We start from the raw sequence: 24976 nt of genomic DNA on the forward strand, positions 1-24976 counted from the left end.
CCTAGAACTTGGCAGCTCCATTTCAATGGTGGATATAAAATTAAGGAACAGTTATGGCCAAAGGTTCAGAAATAGGTGTGACTGATGGCTGGTATCTTGGTCAACACTCAGGTTTGAATCATGGAACTACAGAACCATGAGTCATTACAGCTTGATCTAAGAGCCAGACTCTGTAGCAGGAGATTGTAACTGACTCACATCCTCTGTAGATTGGGCAGAAGGAGCCACACAACATGAATTGACCAGTGGGTTACATAGATACCTATATTGTCAAAGCAAAATATGGGCATAGTAAACCCATCAGTCAAGACTAAATCTGGGCGAATTGATTTTTATTTTTTTTTGGCAAATACTTTATTTGCTGAAAAATGCAATTTTGGTTTACCGAAACTATTCACAAATTCAGGAAGAATTCGGCTAATAGCTTTGTCTGGAAAAAACTGGGGAGGAGGGGAAATCCCAAAAAGTTGAAATGTTTCAATTCAACATTTTCTAAATGAAACATTTTCACTTTTTATTTCAAAACGACATTTGGTTTTGAAGTTTATCTAGATTTAACATAAAAAAGCCATTCAAAAATGAAACAAAACATTCTATTTTGGAGGATATTAAATGTTTCAATCAATGAATCAGAAAATAAATATTTAGGTTTTTTTGTTTCATCAAGAAAAAACAAAAAAATTGCTGGTTGACCCAATTACAGGTCGACCCAAAATACATTTTTTTTCGGTTCAGCCACCAATCCAAAAAAAATATCTGCCAGCTCTACTCAGGACTGTGCAGTGGTAACTACACAGGCATGTGCAAAAGAGTTCTTCCAACCATAGAACTTTGCACTTGGTGCACACAATTACTATTGGTGATCAGCGGTATCTATTCTGTGGGGACAATTTAGACATTTATATTTAATACTCCGACGCTTAATGTTTCAGGATTCTGACTGCCTCTTCCACTTACTCATAAGTAGGAAAAGAGATGGCCAGGAGGCACAATAAATAGGACACAGCTGTTGAATCATACTTTTGGCCCCCTGCAAAACTTGATAGTTCCAACAGCCTGTGACCCCTGCAGAGCCAAGGAGGAGACGTTGCATGTATTCGTATTCTGCATCCACCACCACAGTGCCTGAGTACATTCCTGACTGGCACCTGGACACTGATTTCTTATCTCCCTATCAGGAATAATCTACGTGGAATTTCGGAAGTGACAGAATACAAGCCACTGTTAGTGGCTGGCTTGCACCACTACTGTACTGGCCGCTGCCACAGAGTAAAATAGGTCCAAAGTTGGCCGAAAAGGGGAAGGATTGGGTGGTCATTTTCCACACTGCAACATCTGAAAAATGCAACAGCTGCTTCAAGAAAAATGACAGAAACTTTTCTGACTTTCCTCCAGATGGTCCTGCAATGAACCTCAAACTATTTGTATTAAAATCCCGGGAACCCTAACATAAGCAGTAGCTGTTTGAAAATGTACCACAAATCTGAGAACAGACAAATAGTGTCAGATTTTCTAAACAACTTTAATCTGTTCTTTGACCTATCCATTCATATATTTTGGCCCAGCAGCTCAGTAGAGACCCAGTCTCTTCACTTTGAGACAGAAAGCCCAGTATGAATGGCCCTTTATTGCTTGCCATTCAAAGTCTTTATGCATTTAGAAATCTCACGTCGAATCTGACTTCACTATGTTAGAATAAAAGAACTCTGTAGCTTCGGGTCACAGACATGATGTTTCAGACAGGCATTCCCATGTGGCGTACATTTTGTTTCAAATGAAAACAAGTGCCGATAGCAAGGGGTTCTGGCACTTGACCCCAAGGACTAGGCTAGAAGCCTGGATTAACAGTGGTAAATCTCAGTGTAATCAACCTCAGCCTTTTCCTTTTTATCACAGACAAGGCTTCCAAACTGTACTTCTTGGTGGTGGGGCACCTTTAAATGGGAACTAAATGTAACTCCTCAATACATAGGGATTCCCTTGTACTGACAGATGTTAACTCCCCAAGCTCCTCTCTTCCAGAGAGAGGGATTTCTGCAATCTGGGCTTGATTAGATCTAGTGATTTAATTGTGAAGAACCCTGATTTAGCTGATTTTTTTTAATTACTATCAAACAGGTTGCATACACAATGGCCCCATCTATAGTCTCTGTACAACTGAGTTTAAAAACCCAGGTAGTCAGCACTTCCGGTGGGTTTGCTATAAGATATCCAGGGACTGAAACGGATGGAACTCATCCAGTGCATGAGGTGAGGAAGAGAGTGTTTTCCATGCATAGAAAGACAGCATGGAAGACGGTATGAGGACCAGGTTGAGAGAAGGGTTCAAGAGGCACCCTACAGGGCTGAGAGGAGCACAGTTTGAAGGAGGATATCTATCTAAAGTACTTCTATGGTTTCCGTCTCCATAGTACCCAAACACCTCACAATCATTAACCCATTTCTCCTCACGACAGCCCTGTGAAGTAAGAAAGTGCTATTACCCACATTTTGCAGGTGGGGAACTCAGGTACAGCGAGACTAAGTGACTTGCCCAAGGTCACACAGGAAGTCTGTGGCAGAGCAAGGAATTGAAGTCAGGACTCCTTAGTCCCAGGCTAGTGCTCTAAGTATATAAGCATCATTCCCTCTGAAGCACCCAACACTGACCACTGTCGGAAGACAGGATACTGGGTAGATGGACCATTGGTCTGACCCAGTATGGCCATTCTTATGTTCTTATGGATAAATAGAAAATTAAATAAATAGAAATTAAATCTCAGTCACTTTGTAAACGCATCCTCTAAAGCAGTAGTTTTCAACCTGTGCTCCGCTGATCCCTAGGGGTCCACAGGGTCCGCGAAAGGTGGTTGTTACAATAGAACAGTGGTTTTCACCTGGGAGTCTGCAAACTATGTCTAAGATTTCCAAAGAGGTCTGCACCTCCATTCAAAATTTTGAAGGGTCTGGAAATGAAAAAAGTTTGATAACCACTGAGCTAGGGGATCCAGGATCAACGACACAGTGCTCCACACGCACACACATACTACATGACTGACTATAGCACACACCGCTCTCATTCTAAAACCCAGAGGTACGCTTTCTGCTCTCAGAAGCACCATGGATGCCAATAGAATCTGACTGCAGGCAAAAGGCAGCGTTAGCCCACAGGGTGCAGGGTCAGAGATAGAATCCCCATTACTGGAGGATTTTAAGAACAAGTTGGAGAAACAACTGTCAGGGATGGTTTGGGTTCATTTGGCACTGCCTTAGCGCCCGGAGCTGGACTCGATGACTTCTCAAGGTCCCTTCCAGCCCTACATTTCATCCCATGAGAACCCTGCCAGACACCTGAGATTGTCATTAAATCGCTCCTGCAAGCAAAGTCACGGCATTAAAAACTAAACATTATGTCTCTCCTTTTCTCTCACTATTCCAGATCCTGGGGGGGCTTCTTAAACATGCCACTTGCAGATAAGGGAAAGGACTAAATACATGTGTATATCTATTGTGCATGCAAATGTAACTTATTGAGCAGATTTTGAAAAGCGTTGTTTGGCAACAAAATAAATAAATAAAAGACGGATGGGTTGGCCTCAGCCAAAATCCTTTGCCTTTAATCTCCATATCCTCCTGCCCCCATAGCATGTCTGCCTGTGGCCCCCCTTGTTACAAGCTATCATCACCACATATGGGAAAGCCTCTCTTTACTGCAAATTCTGGCATGATGGAAGGAGACTCCCAGCCATTTGATATGTGGTATTAGTGTTACAAGAGCAAGTGCAAGTCTGTCGGCATGTCGTTTTCTTACAAGGCACATGTTGCCCCACCACTTTATCTTCAGCATTTACCACTGACATGTAGGAGCAAAAGCACTCAGATCGCTTCTGTAAAATAAACTGTACATTTCTCTAAAAGTGCCTGGGTGCACGAGACCCCACAATTAGCTGCTCTCTGGGGAAACTGGACATTTGCCAGATTAGAACAAAATGGTTCCTTGCACCATAGATGATTCATTCCTTTAAATCTCTTGTTCCGCTGTAACATTTATTACTAATTCTTATTGATTTATAGCCATAAATATGCAGGGCACTTAACACAAATAAAAGTGCAGGTCTTTGCCCCCAAAAGCTTCCAATCCAAATCCCTGATCCTGGAAAGGCTGATGCATGTACTAAATGTCATGCTCATGCGTAGTCCCCACTGAAGTCAATAACATCAATCAGTGTAGGTTTCCACATCTGAATTTTTCCAGTCCTATTCAATGTACAAAGGGTTCTTTGATTTGTGGTAGTCATACAAGCTTAAAGAGAAGATACTGGTGGTAAGTTTCTTCCATATAAATGAGAGACTAAAATTAACTACTGTCACATGGGCAGAATTCCTCTTTATGATTCAGTTATCTCTGATGATTTACATCAGCTGAGAATTTGATCTTATGAGTACAGGAGAAAAAGTAAACCAAAGATTCTACCTGGATTTCAAGTCACTAAAATAAAACACCCTAAAACAAAATGTAAGTTAACCCTACAGGAAGTCCTGTCTACACTGAAAAACTACCATGTTGGGAGATCCAATTAAAAGGTAGTCCATCCCCCAAAACAGTTAAAACACAGTTTGGTCTTGTAATTTATTTGTGTTTTAGCCACATTCCTGGACCATTAAAGTCAAAGGCTGTAGCAAAATTCAGAACATCCCAGTAAGACATAATTCAGTCCTATCTACACTGCACGAACAAACGATTTATTAACAATTTCATAGATTATAAAGCCAGAAGGAACAACTGTGATCATTTACTCAGACCTCTGGAGTAACACCATAGGACTTCCCTCAATTCTGGTTTGACTACAGCATATCTTTTAGAAAAACATCAGACCTTGATTTAAAGATTTTCCATGATGAAGAGTCCACCACAGCTCTTGGTAAACTGCTCCAATGGTTAATTACTCTCACAGTGTCAGATGGCCAATGTTACCCAGCATGCTAATTTTTAGAGCATAGATCTAAGTGACATCAAGCACAAGACAGCTGCTGCGTGGCCTGGGAAAGATGAAACCAAGAATTAAAGAGATGCAGTTGAACATGCAATACCTGAAGGGAAGTACCAACTGAACAGGCTACATCTTCCTTAATTAAAGTTGCATAGGACTGTAGGTATCGGGAGGGACACATCTGATGACTTGGCACAATTCGGCCATAAAAGGAAGACTGGATGCTGATGGTGGTTCTGTGAGGGCATCTCAGGGAGACATATTCTCCATCGCAGGCATGGTCACTGTAATTCTTTAACACTCTTGATATAGAACCTGACAAAAAAAGAGATGACAAGAGCCATTAGCTTCCTGTCACTGATCATCAAACTTCATTACATGGTGCTGCCACTAATTAACTAAAATCCAGCTAATTAACTCTCACTGCACTGCAGTCAAGTAGATTTTGTCATCATCTTCCATTTCACAGCTGGGGAATGGACACAGAGATTAAGTAACTTGCCCAAGGTCATTGAAAGTGTGCATAGCAGAACTGAGGTTACTGTTCAGGAGTTCCAGGCCCCTAGTCCAGAAACCCACTAAATTGGGTTGTCTCTCTCTAAACCATATTTTAATTTCTTTGGTTGTTTCTCCCCTTTTAACCAAAAGCATGAAAAGTTTGCTTTCTCCCTTCTTAGGTAGAGTTTCCAGGGTTTCTAGAAGGAAGCTGCTCCACAGAACCAAATCTTTCCCAAGGAGACATTACATCATCATATATCACAGTAAAAGCACTAAGAAGAACAGGTCATTTATCCATCAAACACCAGGGATGGAGTCTCATTAAAGTTACACTATGTGAAAGTGACTGAGAGGATCATCACAGAGAAGTTACCATGACAACATCTTCTGCATCCATTACACTCAAGCTTCAGGGCTAAGCATTCTGGTACTGACCCAGACAGGTGATACCTGCCCTCAGCCACCACTGAGATCGATGAGAGTTGTGGATGCTCAGTACTAGAGCTAGTCAAGGACATTTTCAACAATACAGTTTTTTTGTTAGGAATTGCCAATTTGTCAAAATCGAAACTTTTTGCAGGAACATACCAATTTCAATTAGACTTTTGCTGGTAAATATTTCTCTCATTCAGGATGGACTCTGGTCAAAACCAGCATGAAAGACCTCCCCCTGAATAGCCATGTAGTTAAAGCTACACATCCAGAACGTGGCAGAGTCAGGTTTGAGGACCTTCCTTGCTGATTCAGACCAAGGACTCGAAGTCAGGTATCCCAAATCCTAGGCTGAGTGCCCTAGTCATCAGGCTGTTGGTTAATCAGGGGTGGGTGTTTCTCTCTCTTTCTGATAAAAACTTGGAAAAGTCTCCGTTTCATCCTGATAAAGAAAACCCTGAAAATCTTCACAGGATGGTGGGGGGAGAACATTCCCTAGTTCTACCTGGTACCTCTCAAGATCAAACTCATGTCAATACAGCTCTGCCTAATAAACTAACCAGTGCTTGTCCTAAACAAATTGGGAGCTTGCCAATTTTCAGGGTTTACCCTAGTCAACTGGAGGTGCTGTGTCTAGAAACCTGTGAAGGTTTACAGCCACTGAAAGAGGGGACTGGGTCAGGATTCCTACCTGTACTGAGCTCTACCTTCCGCTACCTGCTTCTGGTGGGAATCATTCCCAATCTCTCAGCTGGCCCTCACAGAGAAAGCCATCTTCTTCTACAGCCAGCGTCTGCCTCTCTCCCATCCCAAGTAGCAGAAGGGAGAAAGACTGTGCGTCTGCAACAGAGACTGGGTGCTGGCACTTCTGAGCACAGAACCCGAAACCTGCTCAGAGGGCAGGAGTCTGACTGGCTATCCAGAAAAACAAAACAACCCCATCCCCTTTTTTGTTCACTGATTTTCCTTTCCCTGCCTTTTCAGTGGTAACGGGATAAAGGTTAAAGAGGGGAGGGAGGGGCAAGGCAGAAGAAAAAACAAGAACCTAGGAAGGAAGAGAAAAAAAAGTTTTGAAAATTTCCAAAACTGAAAAAAAGATAGATTTCACACAAAAATAATATAAACTATGATTTAGATGATCATAGCGGTCCCTTTTGTGCGAATTTCCCACAATCCCCCTTCCTTTTCAAATATAGAGCAGGTTAGACACGTGGGTAAGGGGGCCATCATGCTGAGGTCAGAAGTAACGAGCTGGGCACAAGATGCCCAGGACAAATATTATCCTCCTCAGGGACCTCAGGGTTAAAGCAACAATGTAGCTCGGCCCCACCATTTAGCTTTGATTATACGGTGTTGGATATTTCCTCCCTATCTTTTACTACTATTAAACAATCATATTGCTGTAACACCTCACAATATACTCTGAATAGCCCCTTTGCTCAAATCAACCTATTAATTTTCAAGCACCAGTGACAAAATTTGCCTATAAAAAAAAGAGGCTTCCAGAATGCAGCCCCAACGGCTGGAATAAGCTACCTGGCTGCATAAGAGAGGCAAGAGCACTGTTTAATTTTAAAGCATTTTTATTCCTAGTCTGGAAGCTCTGTTGGTGTAAAATGAACTGGGTCTGCTCGATGCTGTCTCCTACTTCAGAGAGCAAGTGTCCTGCACCATGGTGATTGCTTTGTCCTGATGCACGCTGGAGTCTGATGGATAGCTGCTCTCCTTCCAGTGATTCTTCTTCTTCTATGTCAATCAGATATGGCAAATTAATAATATAACCAAAAACTTTAAAAATAAAATAAGTTTCCAAGTTATCAGTCCACCACATTAGGACTTCTCCCTGCCTTCTTGTGTACTCAGGGGAGGAGGGAAAGTGTTACCAGGAGGCAGTAAAGATTCCCTTTGCTTCGGGGATTTGTCTCTCAAAAGCAGCCATCCCTCAGCATGTCTCCCGTGTCAATATATCTAGAATCAGGATGGCTTTCAATTCCCACCCCTCAATTAGTGCAGATCACATGTTAGAGCAACTCATTACTCCCTTTTTCCTTTGGCAACAACAGAATAACATTAGTTCATTCAAGCTCAAGTTAATGAAAACTATTGCTTGAGCCCTTTGATGGTGACTGGCTAATGACAACTAAAGCATGTTCTCGGAAGCATCTGGCACTGGCCACTGTCAGAGAGGGGATACTGGAATAGATGGACCACCCACCTGTCTGTGTTCCCAAGCAGAGCAGAAAGGATTAGGTGTGTAGACAGTCATTATGCTCTCTCTCTTCCCCTTCCCCATGTGCCTAACCTACTCCTAATTCAGTGAAAGCACTTTTGAAAATGCAAATTTTTTTCTTACCCAGTGGCTCACTCTTCTGCATTCTGGGGTTATAGAATCATAGAATATCAGGGTTGGAAGGGACCTCAGGAGATCATCTAGTCCAACTCCCTGCTCAAAACAGGACAAACTCCCAGTTTTTTGTTTTGTTGATTTAGGAAAGTGAGCATCTGAATTGATTTCCGCATTAGCATCAGGGTCTGGGTGGTGATGGGGTGATCTCTTCACCAATCACTGTGTAGAGACCTCAAACAGTGAGGGAGTTGCTGATGAATTGTTCATTGATTGAAATTTATAAAAGCATGGCCCTTGTCAAGCATCTTGGGACTTCAGTGTTGCTTTAGATAACAAGATAATAGGCACACAAGATAAATAGAAAACGTTCTCCTCTCTTTCCCCACTCAATGCTGAGGAATCTCTTTTGGATATCTGCATTGGACCACTTTTTTTAGTCATACAGGATGACACAGTATCAAATATGTGTTAACTAGTGCACAGAATTTGGTGGTAGGTAGATAAATATAGTCTAAAGAAATGTGAGTGAAAAGATATTCATTCAATCCTCTTATCTATCTCCCTTGCCTGTTGCAGTGAAAATTACTAGTATTCACTGCTCACTATCGACTGGAATATAAATGACAATCACAGATGTGCAACCTTCAAGATAAAAACAAAGTCAGTTACTAGCAGGGTTTTGCGAGTTGCTGATGGGAATATAGTTTATACAACCCTTTTTTCTTTACTAGCCTGATGTTTTGTTGGGTTGAAAGAGGATCCCAGGCAATTCAAAAGGAAGAGGCTATTAAGATCTGCTGGCTTAACCAAGAGATCTTCAATTATCTGAAACTCAAAAAAGAATCCTACAAAAAGTGAAAACTAGATCAAATTACAAAGGATGAGTATAAATACTTAACACAAGTATGTAGGGACAAAATTAGAAAGGCCAAGGCACAAAATGAGATTAAACTACCTAGAGACATAAAGGGTAACAAGAAAACATTCTATCACTACATTAGAAGCAAGATGACGACCAAAGACAGGGTAGGCCTGTTACTCGGGATGGGGGGGGGGGAAACAATAATAGAAAATGTGAAAATGGCAGAAGTGTTAAATGACTTCTTTGTTTCAGTTTTCACCAAAAAAGTTAGTAGCGTTTGGACATCTAACATAGTGAACACCATTGAAAATGAGGTAAGATCAGAGGCTAAAACAGGGAAGAACAAGTTAAAAATTACTTAGACACGGCAGATGTCTTCAAGTCACCAGGGCCTGATGAAATACACCCTAGAATACTCAAGGAGTTGACTGAGGAAGTATCTGAGCCATAAACAATTATCTTAGAAAAGTCATGACCGATCAGAGAAATTCTATAAGACTGGAAAAGGGAAAATATAGTGCCCATCTATAAAAAGGAAAATAAGGACAACCCGGGGAATTACAGACCAGTTAGCTTAACTTCAATACCTGGAAAGATAACAGAGCAAATAATTAAACAATCAATTTGCAAACACCTAGAAGATAATAAGGTGATAAGTAACAGTCAGCATGGATTTGTCAAGAACAAATCATGTCAAACCAATCTAATACCCTGTCAAAAAAAAGCTAACAAACCTTGTGGATGGGGAGGGAGTGAAGTGGTAGATGTGGTATATCTTGACTTTAGTAAGGCTTTTGATACTGTTTCGCATGACCTCACAAACAAACTAGAGAAATACAACCTAGATGTTACTACTATAAGGTGGGTGCATAACTGGTTGGAAAACCATTCCCAGAGAGTAGTTATCAGTGGTTCATAGTCAAGCTGGAAGGGTATATCGAATGGAGTCCCACAGTGATCAGCCCTGGGTCCCGTTCTGTTCATTATCTTCATCAATGATTTAGATAATGGCACAGAGAGTACACTTATAAAGATTGCAGACAATACCAAGCTGGGATGAGTTGCAAATGCTTTGGAGGACAGGATTAAAATTCAAAATGATCTGGACAAATTGGAGAAATAGTCTGAATAAATAGGATGTAATTCTATAAGACCAAATGCAAAGTACTCCACTTAGGAAGGAACAATTAGTTGCATGCACACGAAATGGGAAATGGCTGCCTAGGAAGGAGTACTGAATAAAGGGATTTGCGGGTCATAGTAGACTACAAGTGAAATGTGAATCAACAATGTAACATTGTTCCAAAAAAAAAAAAACCAAAAAAAAATAAACCAATCATCATTCTGGGATGTATTATCAGGAGTGTTGTAAGCAAGACACGAGAAGTAATGTTTCTGCTCTACTCTGCGCTGATTAGGCCTCAACTGGAGTATTGTGTCTAGTTCTGGGTGCCACACTTCAGGAAAGATGTGAACAAATTGGAGAAAGTTCAGAAAAGAGCAACAAAAACAATTAAAGGCCTAGAAAACATGACCTATGAGGGAAGATTGAAAAAACTGTGTTTGTTTTATCTGGAGAAGAAAACACTGAGAGGGGACATGACAACAGTTTTCAAGTACATAAAAGGCTGTTACAAGGAGGAGGGAGAAAAATTATTCTCCTTAACCTCTGAGGATAGGACAAGAAGTAATGGGCTTAATTGCAGCAAGGAAGGTTTAGGTTGGACATTAGGAAAAACTTCCTAACTGTTCAGATAGTTAAGCACTGAAGTAAATTACCCAAAGAGGTCGTAGAATCTCCATCATTGGAGATTTTTAAGAGCTAGCTAAACAAACCCCTGTCAAGGATGGTCTAGATCAGTGGTCCTCAAACTTCATTGCATCCCAACCCCTTTCTGACAACAAAAATTACTACATGACCCCAGAAGGTGGGACCAAAGCCTGAGCCCACCTGAGCTCTACCAGCCTGGGTGGAGCCAGGGAGGGTGTTGTCCAAAGTCTGAGTCCCACTGCCTTGGGCAGCAGGAGTAAAGCAGAAGCCCAAGGCTTCAGCCCCAAGCAGGAGGCCTGTAACCTAAGTCCTGCCATCCCAGGCTGAAGCCCTTGGGCTTTGACCCTGAGCGGTCAGGCTCAGGCCCCGAGCCCCAGCAAGTCTCAGCCAGCCCTGGCAACCCCCTTAAAATGGGGTTGAGATCCACTTTGGGGTCCTAACCCACAGTTTGAGAACCGCTGGTCTAAATGATCTCGAGGCCCCTTCCAGTCCTACGATTCTACGAAAAACAGGCCTGCTGTGGAGGACACTGTCAGATCTGTTCAATTTGGCTTGTAATGCAGGGGTTCTCAAACTGGGGGTAGGGACCCCTCAGGGGGTTGCAAGGTTCTTACATGGTAAGGTCATGAGCTGTCAGCCTCCATCCCAAACCCCGCTTTGCCTCCAGCATTTATAATGGTGTTAAATACATTTAAAAGTGTTTTTAATTTATAAGGGGTGGGGTGGGGGGGTCACACTTAGAGGTTTGCTATGTGAAAGGGATCATCAGTACAAAACTTTGAGAACCACTGTTCTAATGCCTGTCAATGCTTTTCACGGTTTGCAGTGTTGCTAGCTCTTGTGATTTTATTATGTCTCACTAAACTACAGGTTTCACTTAAAGCTGGAGACAAGTAATTAGGTGAGAACCTCAGTTTTCATTTTAACAATAAAGTAAGTTTCTAGCCTTCATTGTGCAAGAGAAAAGCTTGAAAAATGTGACTTGAATGCACCCTAAATACTCAAAAACCAGAAGGCAAATAAAGAGGACACCAATTTTTTTTTTAAATCTCATTTTAAATCTGATTATTTTTGAACATTTAGGGCAGCAATAAGGCAATGGGCTCAACGCCTTTCATTTGCAGTTTTCAGGGAGAGGAGGAGGAAGAGGGAGGGATCATTCCTTGTAGGCTACAACCTACTTAAAATAAACCAATCTGTAGGCATGATGTATTATGTTTTTGTTTGGTTCAAAGGTCTCTGGTTGGGGTTTATAGCTGGTTTCACATTCCAAGGATGAAGACCTAAACAAGAGTTGCTTACAACAAAATAGAGGAAATGTCCCTTTCAATCATCACATTGAATGAGATTTTTCTCAGGGCAGGAGTCTGACTCTTACCAAATCATCAGTAAATTAGTAAACCCCTCACCACCGCACTCCAAACACAAACTTCTATGCTGGTTGTAACAGAGGCTGGAGAAAGAAATTCTACACCAACCAGCAATTTTGTCAGTTCCCCCAACAACCATTTTCACTCGTGCAAACCTGCCTCTTCAGAGAATTGCTGCTCAGTTCTCAAGTAAAAGTCAATTGTAACTACCTAGGACATATGTTAGCTGGAGGACAATAAAGGTTTCATAGAGCATATTATGTATCATTTTACAGATATCGCTTGATATGACATGACTTAACATTACCCTGGTGTGGTTGCCCAACCTCCCTGCCTACTTGGAGTGCTCTCTCTTTTAAGAGACACAGCTTTTCCTTTTTATGAAACCAGAGTAACTGATGGAATAGCTTACAAAAGAACAGAATTATAGAACACCATTTTTTTCCCTCACAGCCAGAGATAGGACAAGAATACAGTATACATGTGTAAATCATTAGAAACTGGTGTTTACTGATTTATGGGGGTTTTCTTCAAAATGGTAACCACATTTCTCCTGTTTCCATTAAGTGAAATTTCCGTTTTGCAATGCAGTTCCTGATTCTGATGTCGTAAACATGTGTGCAGCAAACGATGCAACTGATTTTACAGTGCACCTGGTGACATACAGCACCTGATCAGCCATCAAAACGCACCCTTCCCCTTCACTATGAAAAACCCTCTATCAACATGTACTATAGAAACATGTTGTTACATAAAAAACCCCTCTAAAGATCCAATTCAGATACACTCTGAATACTTCTACTAACATTAATGTGCATTCTATAGGATTTTAAGACCAGAAGGGACCATTATAATCACATACTATGAGCTCTTATGTAACAGAACCTCACCCAGTAAATTCCTGCATCAAGACCCTAATTTCTCTTTGAGCAATAGCATATCTTTTAGAAAGATTTCCAGTCTTTATTTAAAGACTGCAAGTGATGGAGACTTCGCTACATCCTTAGTAAGCTGTTCCAATGATCAATTACTCTCATTTTAAAAATGTCCCTGGACTTCCAATCTGAATTTGTCTAGCTTCAGCTCCTAACCATTGGATTTTATTAAACCTTTTTCTGCTTGATTAAAGAACCATCTGTTGTCAGAAATCTCTTCCTTGGGTAGACCACGATCAAGTCACCTTGCTTCTTAACCTTCTCTTGAATAAACTAAAGAGAACAATCTTCTTTGTGCATGTGCATAGCCAATCAACTAGAATCTATATACTCAATCCTGCAAGGTGCTGAGCATTCTTAATTCCCACTGAAATCAGGATCTCAGAACCTATCAACATTGAGCCTGCTGAGAAGAAGTGGCAGAAGCTTATGGAGAAATAAACAATAGGTATGTGAATGTGTTGCTGGAACCCGTCTGTTACCTACCTACTCAATAGAGGTGACATCTTCAACTATATTATGAACATAGCTAGTAAAAAGTTATGTATTTTCAGTGAAAATTTTGAAAAAACTTCTAATGTTCTGAATTTTTGACAAAAGAAAAGTTTTCATTTTGTGTCAGTTTTCAAAAAAAATAATGTTTTTGATCTTCCGGGTTCTACACACACACACACCGTTCAAAAAAAGTGGGGTAAGAGAAAGAAGAGGCAAGAGGAAGACAAACCAAACAAAAAATCTTTAATTTTAAACAAAATGACAATTCGTTCCATTTTTTGACCCAAAAATCCCTAAACATTTTAAAAGAAATAAAAGCTTCTTGTGAAAATTTTCATTTCCTTTGAAAAGTCTTTTTTTATTATTTTTTTTGCCAATGAAAGTTGACAAAAAACTTTTCACCAGCTGTAATTATGAATATATGATGCCATGATACATTTAATTTAAATAATTAGCTTGATTGGCATAGACCTAGAAACCTAGAAACAATTTATTTTCCATTTTCTGAAACATAGTAAATACAATCAATTGTCCTATCAATAATGCTGCTCTGTGTACAGTGGAGAGGGTAGATCTTTTAACTCTAGCCCCCTATTTCCAAGCATCTATAAATGTTTACAAATTACCAGCTGCATTGAAATTTTTTGTATTTCTTCTAAACAGTGAATTTTTAAGTTAGATAAAATTCCTTTTGGACGTTTTGGAGACAATGGAACAGGAGAGAGAGATTTTACCAACAGAGAAGTTATTCAGATGCTATTTCTCGAGTTCAGAGGACCCCAAAACAAGCATGGTTTTAAGATGTGCTATGAACTGTTGTAACTTTCCAACATACTTTTTATATGCAGAGCACCGATACTGATAACATCTCATTGAAACTGTGCTGAGCTGGAAGCGTAGAAAAGCATATTACTAAGAATAAGAGAGACAAACAGGACTAAAAATGTGACCCAAGGCCAGGCTTCAAGCCAGAGTAAGTAGGTCTATATGAATGTGCCTCGTACCAGGCAGTCTTGCTGATACTCTTGTTTGAAATACTAAAATCAGCTCTCTCAAATGACGGCATGGCCTAATATGAACACAAGGGGTTTCTTTTGCTTTGTTACTCTTACTGTTGACTAAAGCTTGCCATTGCAAAGATTCTTCAGGACAAAATATTTCTCCCACCTCCCCTCCACCTGTAATTACTTATAAATACAACAGAGAGCAGGAAACAAACACATGAAGATTTTGAAAGTGAGCCTATGAAACTTTTGACCTAAAATCAACCTTATCTTGTCCATTGTCTGATTTATTCTATTGCCAGTTATAGATTCTGACTGGGATCCACTGTAACAAGAACAACAAAAAATGACTTTGTAAAAAGCTATTCCAGTATTTTGTTTAAAGGGACAGTGCCATCTGTGGTGTTTAGATGTTGCTTGTGATTATTAGAACTGGGAGCACTGGCTGTTGGGAGTCTGAAAGGACAGGAAACAGGAAGAAGGGGGAGGAGTTGAGAAGTTAGAGTGAGAGTTACAGAGGGTGCAGCAGCAGCTTGGTAAAGAGGTTTACACTTTAAAAATAAAGTCCTGTTGAAGTTTGTTATTACCTTGCCTAGTTGATACAACGTTTTGGCGACAAGGATGGATATTCTACCTCTGAACCCACCTGCGCCCTTCCTGCAAAGCCCAGGTGAGCCTCCAGTTGCTTTTAGTGCCTGGATTCATATGTTTGAGACTTAACTGCTTGCGATCAGTGCTACAGAGATTTCTGAAGTAAGAAAGTGTGCTCTGCTAATCCACGGCCTTGGAGCAGAAGGGCACTGTATATTTTACACTTTTCACCTTGCAGATGATAAATATGAGAGTGCACTCTCTGCATTAAAAAAACTTTTTTGTGCCAAAAGTGAATGCAGTAGCTAATTGCTACAGATTTCGCCAGGGTGAGCAGAAGCCAGGGGAGACTATAATGCAGTATATTGCTTCCCTGAAGAGTCTGATTGTAACTTGTGACTTTGGGAATATGGCAGATGAGATGATTAGAGACCAGCTCATTGAGAAAACAACCATGCTTCATGTAAGAGAAAGCTTATTTCTAGAAACACAACTTACACTTTGGACCCAACACCAGGATGAAAAGAAATTCGGCTGTGCTTATGGGTTTCTGCATAAAGTTAAAATGCGGAATAATATGATGCCTGTATGACAGAAATTATGGCACTTACCATTTTCAGTCAGGGAAGCTGTTTCAGAGGAACTTAGAAAACTTGTTCAAAAGGACGTTATTGAAGGTAACTCCTAAGAAAGTTCACCAATATGTGATGCAGAGAAGGGTGGAGGCTTCACCTTGTGTGGACATAAGGGAGCAAATAACCTATGTGATCGACAGCCATCCTCTCCATCACACAGAATAGTAATGCAACACTCTGTGGACGCAAGATTTTTCTACCTTGATGCGAGCGCATCACACTAGTTATTGCATGCAAATAGCACAGACCTACGACATTAGACACATGAGATATTCATTTAAACATGTGCTACACATCTCGCTCAGCCCAAGTCTTCCAAAAGATGATGTCGTATCGAGAATCAACATGAAGTTCATGCTATTGGTGCAATATTATCATAGTGGAAAAACACGAAGAGCATGACAATACCTGAGTCTGTACATAACTGCACAGCAAAGCAGGCTCAAGCTCAATAGGCCAAATGCAAATTAGACAAACTGACTCTTTTCTGGGGCATCATTTCACAGGTGACTAAAAACCTGATCACCGATCTATCTGGCAATTTCAATGCTCCTCCTCCACAGATTGCAACTCTTATGTCCTCTAGTCTTACCTCCTGGTATGCAAAATTCAGTCCCAATTATGCTTCTGTCATTGAACAGTTACAAGAATTACTACAGAGAAGTTCAACCTTAGTGTGGTCAATGGATGCACAAGCTAGTTTCAAAACGGTGAAAGACTTGATTGTACATAGTCCAGTACTTGCACTATTCAGTCCTGCATTGCCCACAATTGTAACTACTGATGCTTCTGATTATGGACTTGGGGCTGTCCTCACACAACTTCAAGAGGACAACACAGAGAGGACTGTTGTGTTTGCTCTAAGGACACTAAGTAATGGTGAGAGAAAATATTCTACGGTCAAAAAAGAAGCACTTGCTTGTGTCTGGGCTACTGAAAAATGGAGCACTTATCTGTGGGGCCGCACATTCAAGTTGCACACAGACCACAGCCCTTTGACGACGTTGATCACCATGAAAGGACTGGGAAGAGTAGGATATCGTATTGCTAGATGGTCTGCAAGACTACTCTCTTTCAGTTATGAACTGGAATATAACCCTGGAAACAAAAATGTGGTAGCTGATTGCCTTTCTCGCCTGCCTTTTCCTTCACCAGATGATCCACCGGAGGATGAGGATGTAGTAGTTACGCTTATTACAAGCACTCTTACTGCAGTTACAAGAAAACAATTTCAAGCTGCTTGTTCAGCGTGTCCAATTCAACAAAAACTACTGGAATTTCTGACAAAGAGATGGCCCAGTAACCCTAAAAACCTTGACCCTGTTTTGCTGCCTTATTTTAAAGTTTGTGATAAACTTTCTTTGCTCAATGGCTGTCTACTATGAGATACACACCGACTACTTGTGCCAGAAGAATTACAGTCAAAACTCATACACCTGACACATGCTATTCATCAAGGAACTGTCAGAACCAAACAACAACTATGAGATCTGTATTGGTAGCCAGGGATGGACTCTCAAAACTGAAGCACTCATAAAATCCTGTCTCACTTGCCAAATGCATGATAAGACAGCAGTGACACGTACCCCTCCATTACAGCCTGTTTCTCTTCCTGAATCTGCATGGGAAAAAGTGGCGACTGACATTGTAGGACCCTTTGATACTGCTCCAATTGACTGTCTTTATGCCATCACTTTAATAGACTATTTCAGTAAATGTCCTGAGGTAGCGTTTACATCGCAAATCTGTTCTGCTACAGTAATTAAGTTCCTCTCTTCAGTTTTTAGCAGGGAAGGTAAACCCAAAGAACTGGTTTCAGATAATGGTAGTCAATTTACTTCCCTGGAGTTTGAAACTTTTCTAGCAGAGAGGAACATTTTACACAGAAGGTCATCCCTATATTACCCTCAAGCCAATGGGGAAATCGAACTGTTTAACAGAAGTTTGCAAACTCTCTTTCAAATCGCTAAACTGGAAGGGTGATTGTGGATACCCTTCACTACTGATTTCTTGCAAGCATATCGGGCTACACAATATGCCACAATGCAAAGATCACCTGCAGAGTTACTGCATGGGAAACAGATGAATACTAAACTGAACATTGCTGGATTGTTAAAGGCACGACCTGAGGCCCCAACCGATGATGATGTGAGAAAAACAGTTGAACAGAATCAAGCAAAGTATAAAGCTTTCACAGACAAGTGGCGGGGTGCTAAGGAGCCAAAGTTTGAGTGTGGTTCCTTTGTTAGAATACGAAAACCTGGAATTTTATGCAAAGGGGATCATAAATTCACAGCTCCTCTTAAAATCATAGAGAAGAAGGGACCTTACATCTACTGACTTTCTGATGGGTGGGTACGGAATGCTTCTTATCTTGCACCTGCCTATGCACCAAGATGAGATTATGCTAACACCCAGTCTGCGTTGGATGACTTCACTGTAGTATCAACACAACAAGACATTGCATTGGAACCGGGGCTTGAGAGACGGCCTGTCAGACCCAGACAACCACCTGTCTGGATTAGAAACTATGTTATGTAGTATCTAAAGTTTTCAGTGTAATATTTCTGCCAATAGCGTAGTGTCTTCTTCCTATTTGTTCCTATGGTTAGAACAACGTTTATTTTAATTGGGAGAGTTTCTTAAGAGAGGAGGGAATGTGGTGTTTAGATGTTGCTTGTGATTATTAGACCTGGGAGCACTGGCTGTTGGGAGTCTGAAAGGACAGAAAACAGGAAGAAGGGGGGAGGAGTTGAGGAGGCAGAGTGAGAGTTACAGAGGGTGCAGCTTGGTAAAGAGGTTTCCACTTTAAAAATAAAGTCCTGTTGAAGTTTGTTAGTACCTTGCCTGGTTGACACAACAGCAACATATTGAAGTTCAAGAATTTCATAACATTTTAAAATGCTCAGCAGTAATTGTAATGTTCTGCCCTGATGATTAGTGTGACAATGAGGTGGTGGGAGCTGGATAGCTTGAAGGGATTGGTTCACTTCTAGGTTACTGGCTTGAATCTAGGCCAGACCAACAGTGAGGGTTGTTGTTGTAATCCTTGGACTCCCTTACAGAAAACTCCTATACAATTTAATATAAAATGATGTCTTTTCTATAGGTAGTGTGAACCATTCTATGCAATTTAATAGATTATTATTATAAAAATATCCCTGCCACAGAATTCTATAGGATGATCCCAAAACCCTATAGAAAGGATCGCATTTTCCATTTAAGTTTCATATTTAATAGTTTTCTAAAAAGTGTCAGCTTCTGGAATTATGTGATCTCATGCAAACTTCAACTTAAAAAAAATTAACACTCATGGTTGCAGAGAAAAACTTGAAAACATGGCCTGAGTGAACTCTAAAGGATCTGAAACCAAAAGGCAAATAAAAGGAATACGAAAAAAAACCCTCAGGATTTTTAAACCAGATTCATGATTTTTGAACTCATGGGGTTGGAAACAATTCTACAGGATGTGAGTCATTCCTATACAACTCTTGTTTCATTAGTAATTAGTAATGCAACAGGCAGGCAGAGTCAGAATGCTTCAAGAGTGTTGAGTGTACAGTTACATGCTGAAGCTTTCCAGTTTGAGAGAGAACATCTTGGCCTGTGACCGTATTTCTGAGCCCCATGGTGCCACACTGAACTAGGTCCCTCCTAAACCTTAGCCCTCTTTCCCCTATTCCACACATCATGCTACAACTCTATTGGTTTTAGCCCTAGTACAACATCTAGTACTTTTTTCATAATGGCTTCTTTATATTTTCCTTACAGTTTGTTATATCTATTCATCACCTCTTGTTTAAAATCAGCGCCTGATCCCAGAAAGCCACAGGCAGATCCTCTTGTCCCGTCAGAGTCCTATTGACTTCAGTGGGGCCCTGTAGCGAGGCAGTGGGATACTCCACAGCCTCGCTGAGGGACGGACCTCTCCTAACCCAATGTGGGCGGAGTCTCTGGGTCCTGCGCCCGCCCCTCAGAGGTCACGGCACAGACCCGGAAGTATAAAAGCTCACCAGCAGAGCTCAGTTGGGAACCAGCTGCCAGAGGGGCCAGACGTCTGCGACCGAGCTCCCTCTGGGAAGACAGCAGAAGGTCCCGGCCAGCCTGAGGTCGCACCGAGCCGGCCAAGCCTACTCCTCGCATGTTACCCCGAGGAGGACTGGCCAAGACTACCCCGCTCCAGCTACCCCGAGGAGGAGCCGAGCCTGTCTCTTGCCCACTACCCTGAGGAGGATCCTAGCCTGCCTCTTGCCAGCTACCCTGAAGAGGAGCCGTGCCTGCCACCCAAAGGAGTAGCTGAGCCTACCATCTGCTACTTACCCAGAGGAACCGATGGTGTTTGAGACCACCGGCGACGTTACCACGACTCAGATACCCTACGAGGGGGAGTGTGGAAGTAGCCCGGGGGCAGCCGACCCCAGTCTGGCTGCAACACTGCCAGAGCCGATGTCAGTGTGTTGCGGCCAGGATCCCCACTGACAGCAGCAAGTTTCTGCCGCTGCTAGGGCCCCAGGCTGGGACGCAGTGGAGTGGGAGGGCCTGCGTCCCCCCTGTCACCCACTCCTTGGGTGGCAGACTCCTCCTTTTCCCTGGCCTGGAGTGGCTAGGACCTCCTATTGTGAACAACTGATTCAGCCCCTGCCTAAAGGCCTGAGTCTTTGACTATTTGTTTGCTGTCCCACTCTGACCTAGGGCCTGGGCTATTATTGAACTAGTGACTCAGCCCCTGCTGAAAGGCCTGAGTCCCTGACTATTTGCTTGCTGCCCCGCCCTGACTTAGGGCCTGGGCCGCCATTTGACTATTGACTCAGCCCCTGCTCCAAGGGCCTGAGCCCCTAACCAAGTGTGCGTTGTTCCCCACGACCGCAGAGCCATCGGCCAGCGAACTAGAGCGAGGCGTTGGGATACCCCACATCCCCGCTGAGGGAAGAACCGCGGCCAAGCCACACCACACGCCCTATGCAGGCATAAGGCTCCATCTGCATGATCTCTTTGCAAGATTAGGGCCATTAGGTTGTAAGTTCTTTGGAGCTGGGAGTATATCTTTCTGCCTTTGCTGTAAGAAGCCTAACACACTTTTGGTTTCTGTAAAAAATCAGGACTGTCCTGATATTTGGGTAGTTGTCCCGCTTCCTGGCCGATACTTCACTCTGCGCCGGCAGCACTGTAGGGGATTTTTTTGTTTTTTTTTTGTGCCCCACCAACGGATTCCCTGCCCCCATGTGTCCCGATATCGTCTTCATCTCATCTGGTCACCCTAATTAGATCACTGATTATTATAAATACTTTGCATATGGGGAACCCATCTCCATACCTCTGCTCCCATCTAGGCGAGATGTAGCCTTGAACCCTCTGCTAGTTAGCAACGTAGGGTGGGCAGGATTGTGGGACCATCTGACAACAGGTCACAGCCCCAAGCTGAGAATGCCTGAACTATATGGTGACAACAGCTGGCAGTTATTAATGCCTGTTCAGTGGCTTATGTGAAATGAACTAGTGACCCCAGATCTGTTCCTAATGGTTTCTATAGATGGCCATAACACATACTTGGTGCACCTGGGTGGTCTCAGCAGAGAGACTAAGAATTGAATGGGAGTAGAGACCAAGCTGAAGGTGAGGTCCTTCCAGAACAAGACACAGACTCACTGGCAGGGCAGTGTGAGGAAAAAACAACAGTGAATCTGTTCTATGCATTTCATTTCTCAGGGCTGCCAGTCTGGCATCTTTCCAGAGTACTAAATTCACTGTAGCGCAAGGCAGCCAACTGACCACTCTACTCTTCTAGGCAATATCCTCTCTTCCCCAAAATGATTGATGGGGACTGAAAACATTTCCTGAGGTTTTTAACATTCCACACACAATCATTCTGGATTATGCCATTTAATTCCCCCCACGTATTTCACCAGGAGGAATTAAATGCCCAAACCCAAAGTGAATGTGAACAAACACATCATCTACCTTTTTTTAAACGTCACTTAATAATTTAAGAATAATTACATTCGAGAAGGGAAATCTCTCCCTAGGCTCTGCTATGTATGACTGCAGTTTGGTCTCTCTCTCTCTGGGGGAGTAGGTGGACAAGAGAAGCAGTAATGATGGAGCAGGCAGTGTGACTTAGGAAACTACAGTAAATCCAACTGCAGATGTGTTGCTATGGGTAAAGCAGCAGGGAGTTCCTTCCTCCTCTTCCACTGCAGCAGAGCCAGAATGGCAGTTTACACATAAATGGCTACATGCTCTGAAAGTAGCTCACTGGTCCCAGTTGTGCATCTCTGCTCTCTCAACACACAGCTCAGCCACGACAGCACAGGTCCCAGTCGCACAAAGCTACTAGCAAGTATCACCCAACCACAAGGAACACATTATGTGTACATTATGTAGTGTAGATCAGTGGGTTCCCTCTAATTTTTTACGTTCATGTGCAGAATGAATGTTATGTGCATCAATATGGAGGTGTTATGCAGTGGGGGTGGGCCAAGGGGTTCAGAGTGTGGCAGAGGGCAAAGGGCTGGGGCAGAGGGTTGGGATGCAGGGAGTGCAGGCTCTGGGGTGGGGCAGAGGATGAGGGGCTCAGGGCTGTAAATATCCTGAAACCAAACACTATAAACACAAGAAATTCAGAGTCAAGATTAAACTTCAAAGAAATTCAAAAATATGGTATGGAAAGGCACCATCAGGATACCCAAACAGACTTATCTCTGCCATGCAGTAACACTATGAAATAACTATATGATTGCAATTAAGGGATTTCAGTGTTCCTAATACTAGGTTATAGTAAACTGATTTTTAGAGACATTAGATTTCTTTACCCTACATTGCCTTGTTTAACTTCCACCCCCATCCCTTCTTGTTCCTGTCCATATGATCTTCTATGCAGACTCACTCTAATTTCTCCTCCCCTCCTGCACTCTTTACATTCCTTTGCATGTATGTACACACACACACACACACACACACACACACACACACACACACGAATTGCCTCCTCCCTCCTGCAGTTACTCTTGAGAATATCTAGCACAACTGGTAGCTTTCAAATAGCAATATATAAAATCAATTCTTTTCTGCCTTTTTTTAAATAACTGAAAGATTATCCCTCCACAGAGGCTTGTGCTTAAAATCTTCTTCTGACAAATTCAGAAAGAATTGCCCTATGTCAAAATGAACGCCATCACTCATTGTTCTCAATGGGAGTGATGTCACCCACTGATGCCCTCTTTCAAAATGGTGGCCACCTTTCATTGTTCCCAATAAGGAGTTGTCGAAAAAAAATGAATTTTCTTTTTGTGAGAAATTTTAATATTTTGAAATAATTTTCCATTCTGAATCAGAGTAAAAAATTGAAATATTGGGACTTTTTATGAAATGAATAATTCCAAGAAGTTTTGAATCACAAATGCCTAAACAAAAAACATCGATACTTTTGAACAATGTTTTCCATTTCAACTGGGTGTTTGGTAATGAGAGACATTTTACTTTATTTCTTAATATTGAGTCAAAATAAAAATGTTTTCATTTAGGAGATCCCAACCAGAAAATCAAAAAATAGCATTGAAATTGATGTTTTCCCACAGAAATTCTCAATTTTTAAGGAAACTATGTTTTTAGTGGGAAAATATTGTGACTGAAAAACTATGACCAGGTCTAGCAAGGTGAATGAATACAAGGTGTTTTATTAATTATGTTGTTGTTATTATTATTATTTGTATTACCATCACACATAGGAGCCCTAGTCATGAACCTGGACCTTATTGTGCTAGGAGCTGTACAAACTCAGAACAAAGAGATGACCCTATGAAGACGGAGGTGCTCTTGTAAAGTGCTTTGAGATCTACTGATGAAAAGTGCTATATTAGAGCTAGATATTATATTATTACTATTATTATAATACTCGATCCTGTTGAGAACAATGGTAGGTGGCCACCTCTTTGAAAGACGGCAGATCTTTCGCAAACTGTCTGTAGTAAAACATTATTCTTCATCCTCTGCCGAAGGAAAAATTTTCCACTAATGAAAATAACAGGGGAAAATACTATTAATAAAAATTACATATAATATCAAACATAGCCTAAACATGCTGAAAGATTGTGTATAAACTATATGGGAAGTTTGAAGTATCAGTGTTATTCTGTTACTAAGATAGTTAAGAACCAAAACTAAGGTGTGACACCAAGTGGTACGTTTCTTAAAAGGACTCATTATAAAATTAATTTTAAATCCTAAACTAACTAACAGATTTACTTATAAATTCTTTCAAAAATCATTCTGTACTCTGTGCTGTAATTCTGGGGCCAGATACACTACATTTTCATATAAAACAAACAGATTCAATCGCCACTTTAAGGCCAAGTTTAATTCTGCATCTAAATATGGAGAAACAGCCAGTTGCTCCATAACACAATGCTCATTATCATCCACACAGACAGTACTCACTATTCCAGCAATCAGCAACCCCTCACTCTTTCTTGTTTGCTTCTACAGAGCCTTTCCCTAGACATAATCCACACACAAATACATCATGACATTGCCTTCTGGCAGCCTCCGATACTGTATCGTAACTAACTAATAAGACAGTTCATTCAGCGGGAATTGTATTCTTTTAAATGAAGCAGTAACACCCTTAGTCCTGTGGCAGAGTAACAGTTTCCCCTAATAAAGGTTTGTCTACATGGGAAGTGTGTCCACAAGGGGCATTACACCATTATAATTATACCAGTAGGAGTCTTCCAGTAAATTTCCTGGTGTAAACAAGCCCTAAGTTATACTAGTGTTGCTTTACACTTCTACTTCTGTTGCCTTTTAAGGTAAATACACTAACATGCAAATAAAGTCCTCCTGACCCTCCCCCCACCAGTGACAATCCTCTGTGGCTAAAGAATTAAACCTCAGAGATCATCATCGCAGATCTAATTTATGATGGAAACTAAGGTAATTATGAAAACAAGCCTGCAGCACTGATTCTTCCACCAGCTGTTGGCGGCAGCTATTGAAGCAGAAGTTAAGAACTCAGACAGGATGTATCCCTGCATGCAGCCTGCTGCCAAGGCACGTTGATACTGAACTTTT

The 24976-nt window shown here is 41.5% G+C and overlaps 1 protein-coding gene across 1 annotated transcript in view; it reads right to left on the reverse strand.

Annotated features, from left to right (window-relative positions):
- Positions 1-24976, reverse strand: part of LOC116836489 (protein eva-1 homolog C-like) — a 331266-nt gene that overhangs the window by 209627 nt on the left and 96663 nt on the right. Inside the window, exon 2 of the mRNA XM_032800125.1 lies at positions 5071-5285. Within this exon, the coding sequence (XP_032656016.1) occupies positions 5071-5285 (215 nt within the window). The remainder of the gene's footprint in view (positions 1-5070; positions 5286-24976) is intronic.

This window comes from Chelonoidis abingdonii, chromosome 3, assembly GCF_003597395.2.
Source record: "Chelonoidis abingdonii isolate Lonesome George chromosome 3, CheloAbing_2.0, whole genome shotgun sequence".
NCBI lineage: Eukaryota > Metazoa > Chordata > Testudines > Testudinidae > Chelonoidis > Chelonoidis abingdonii.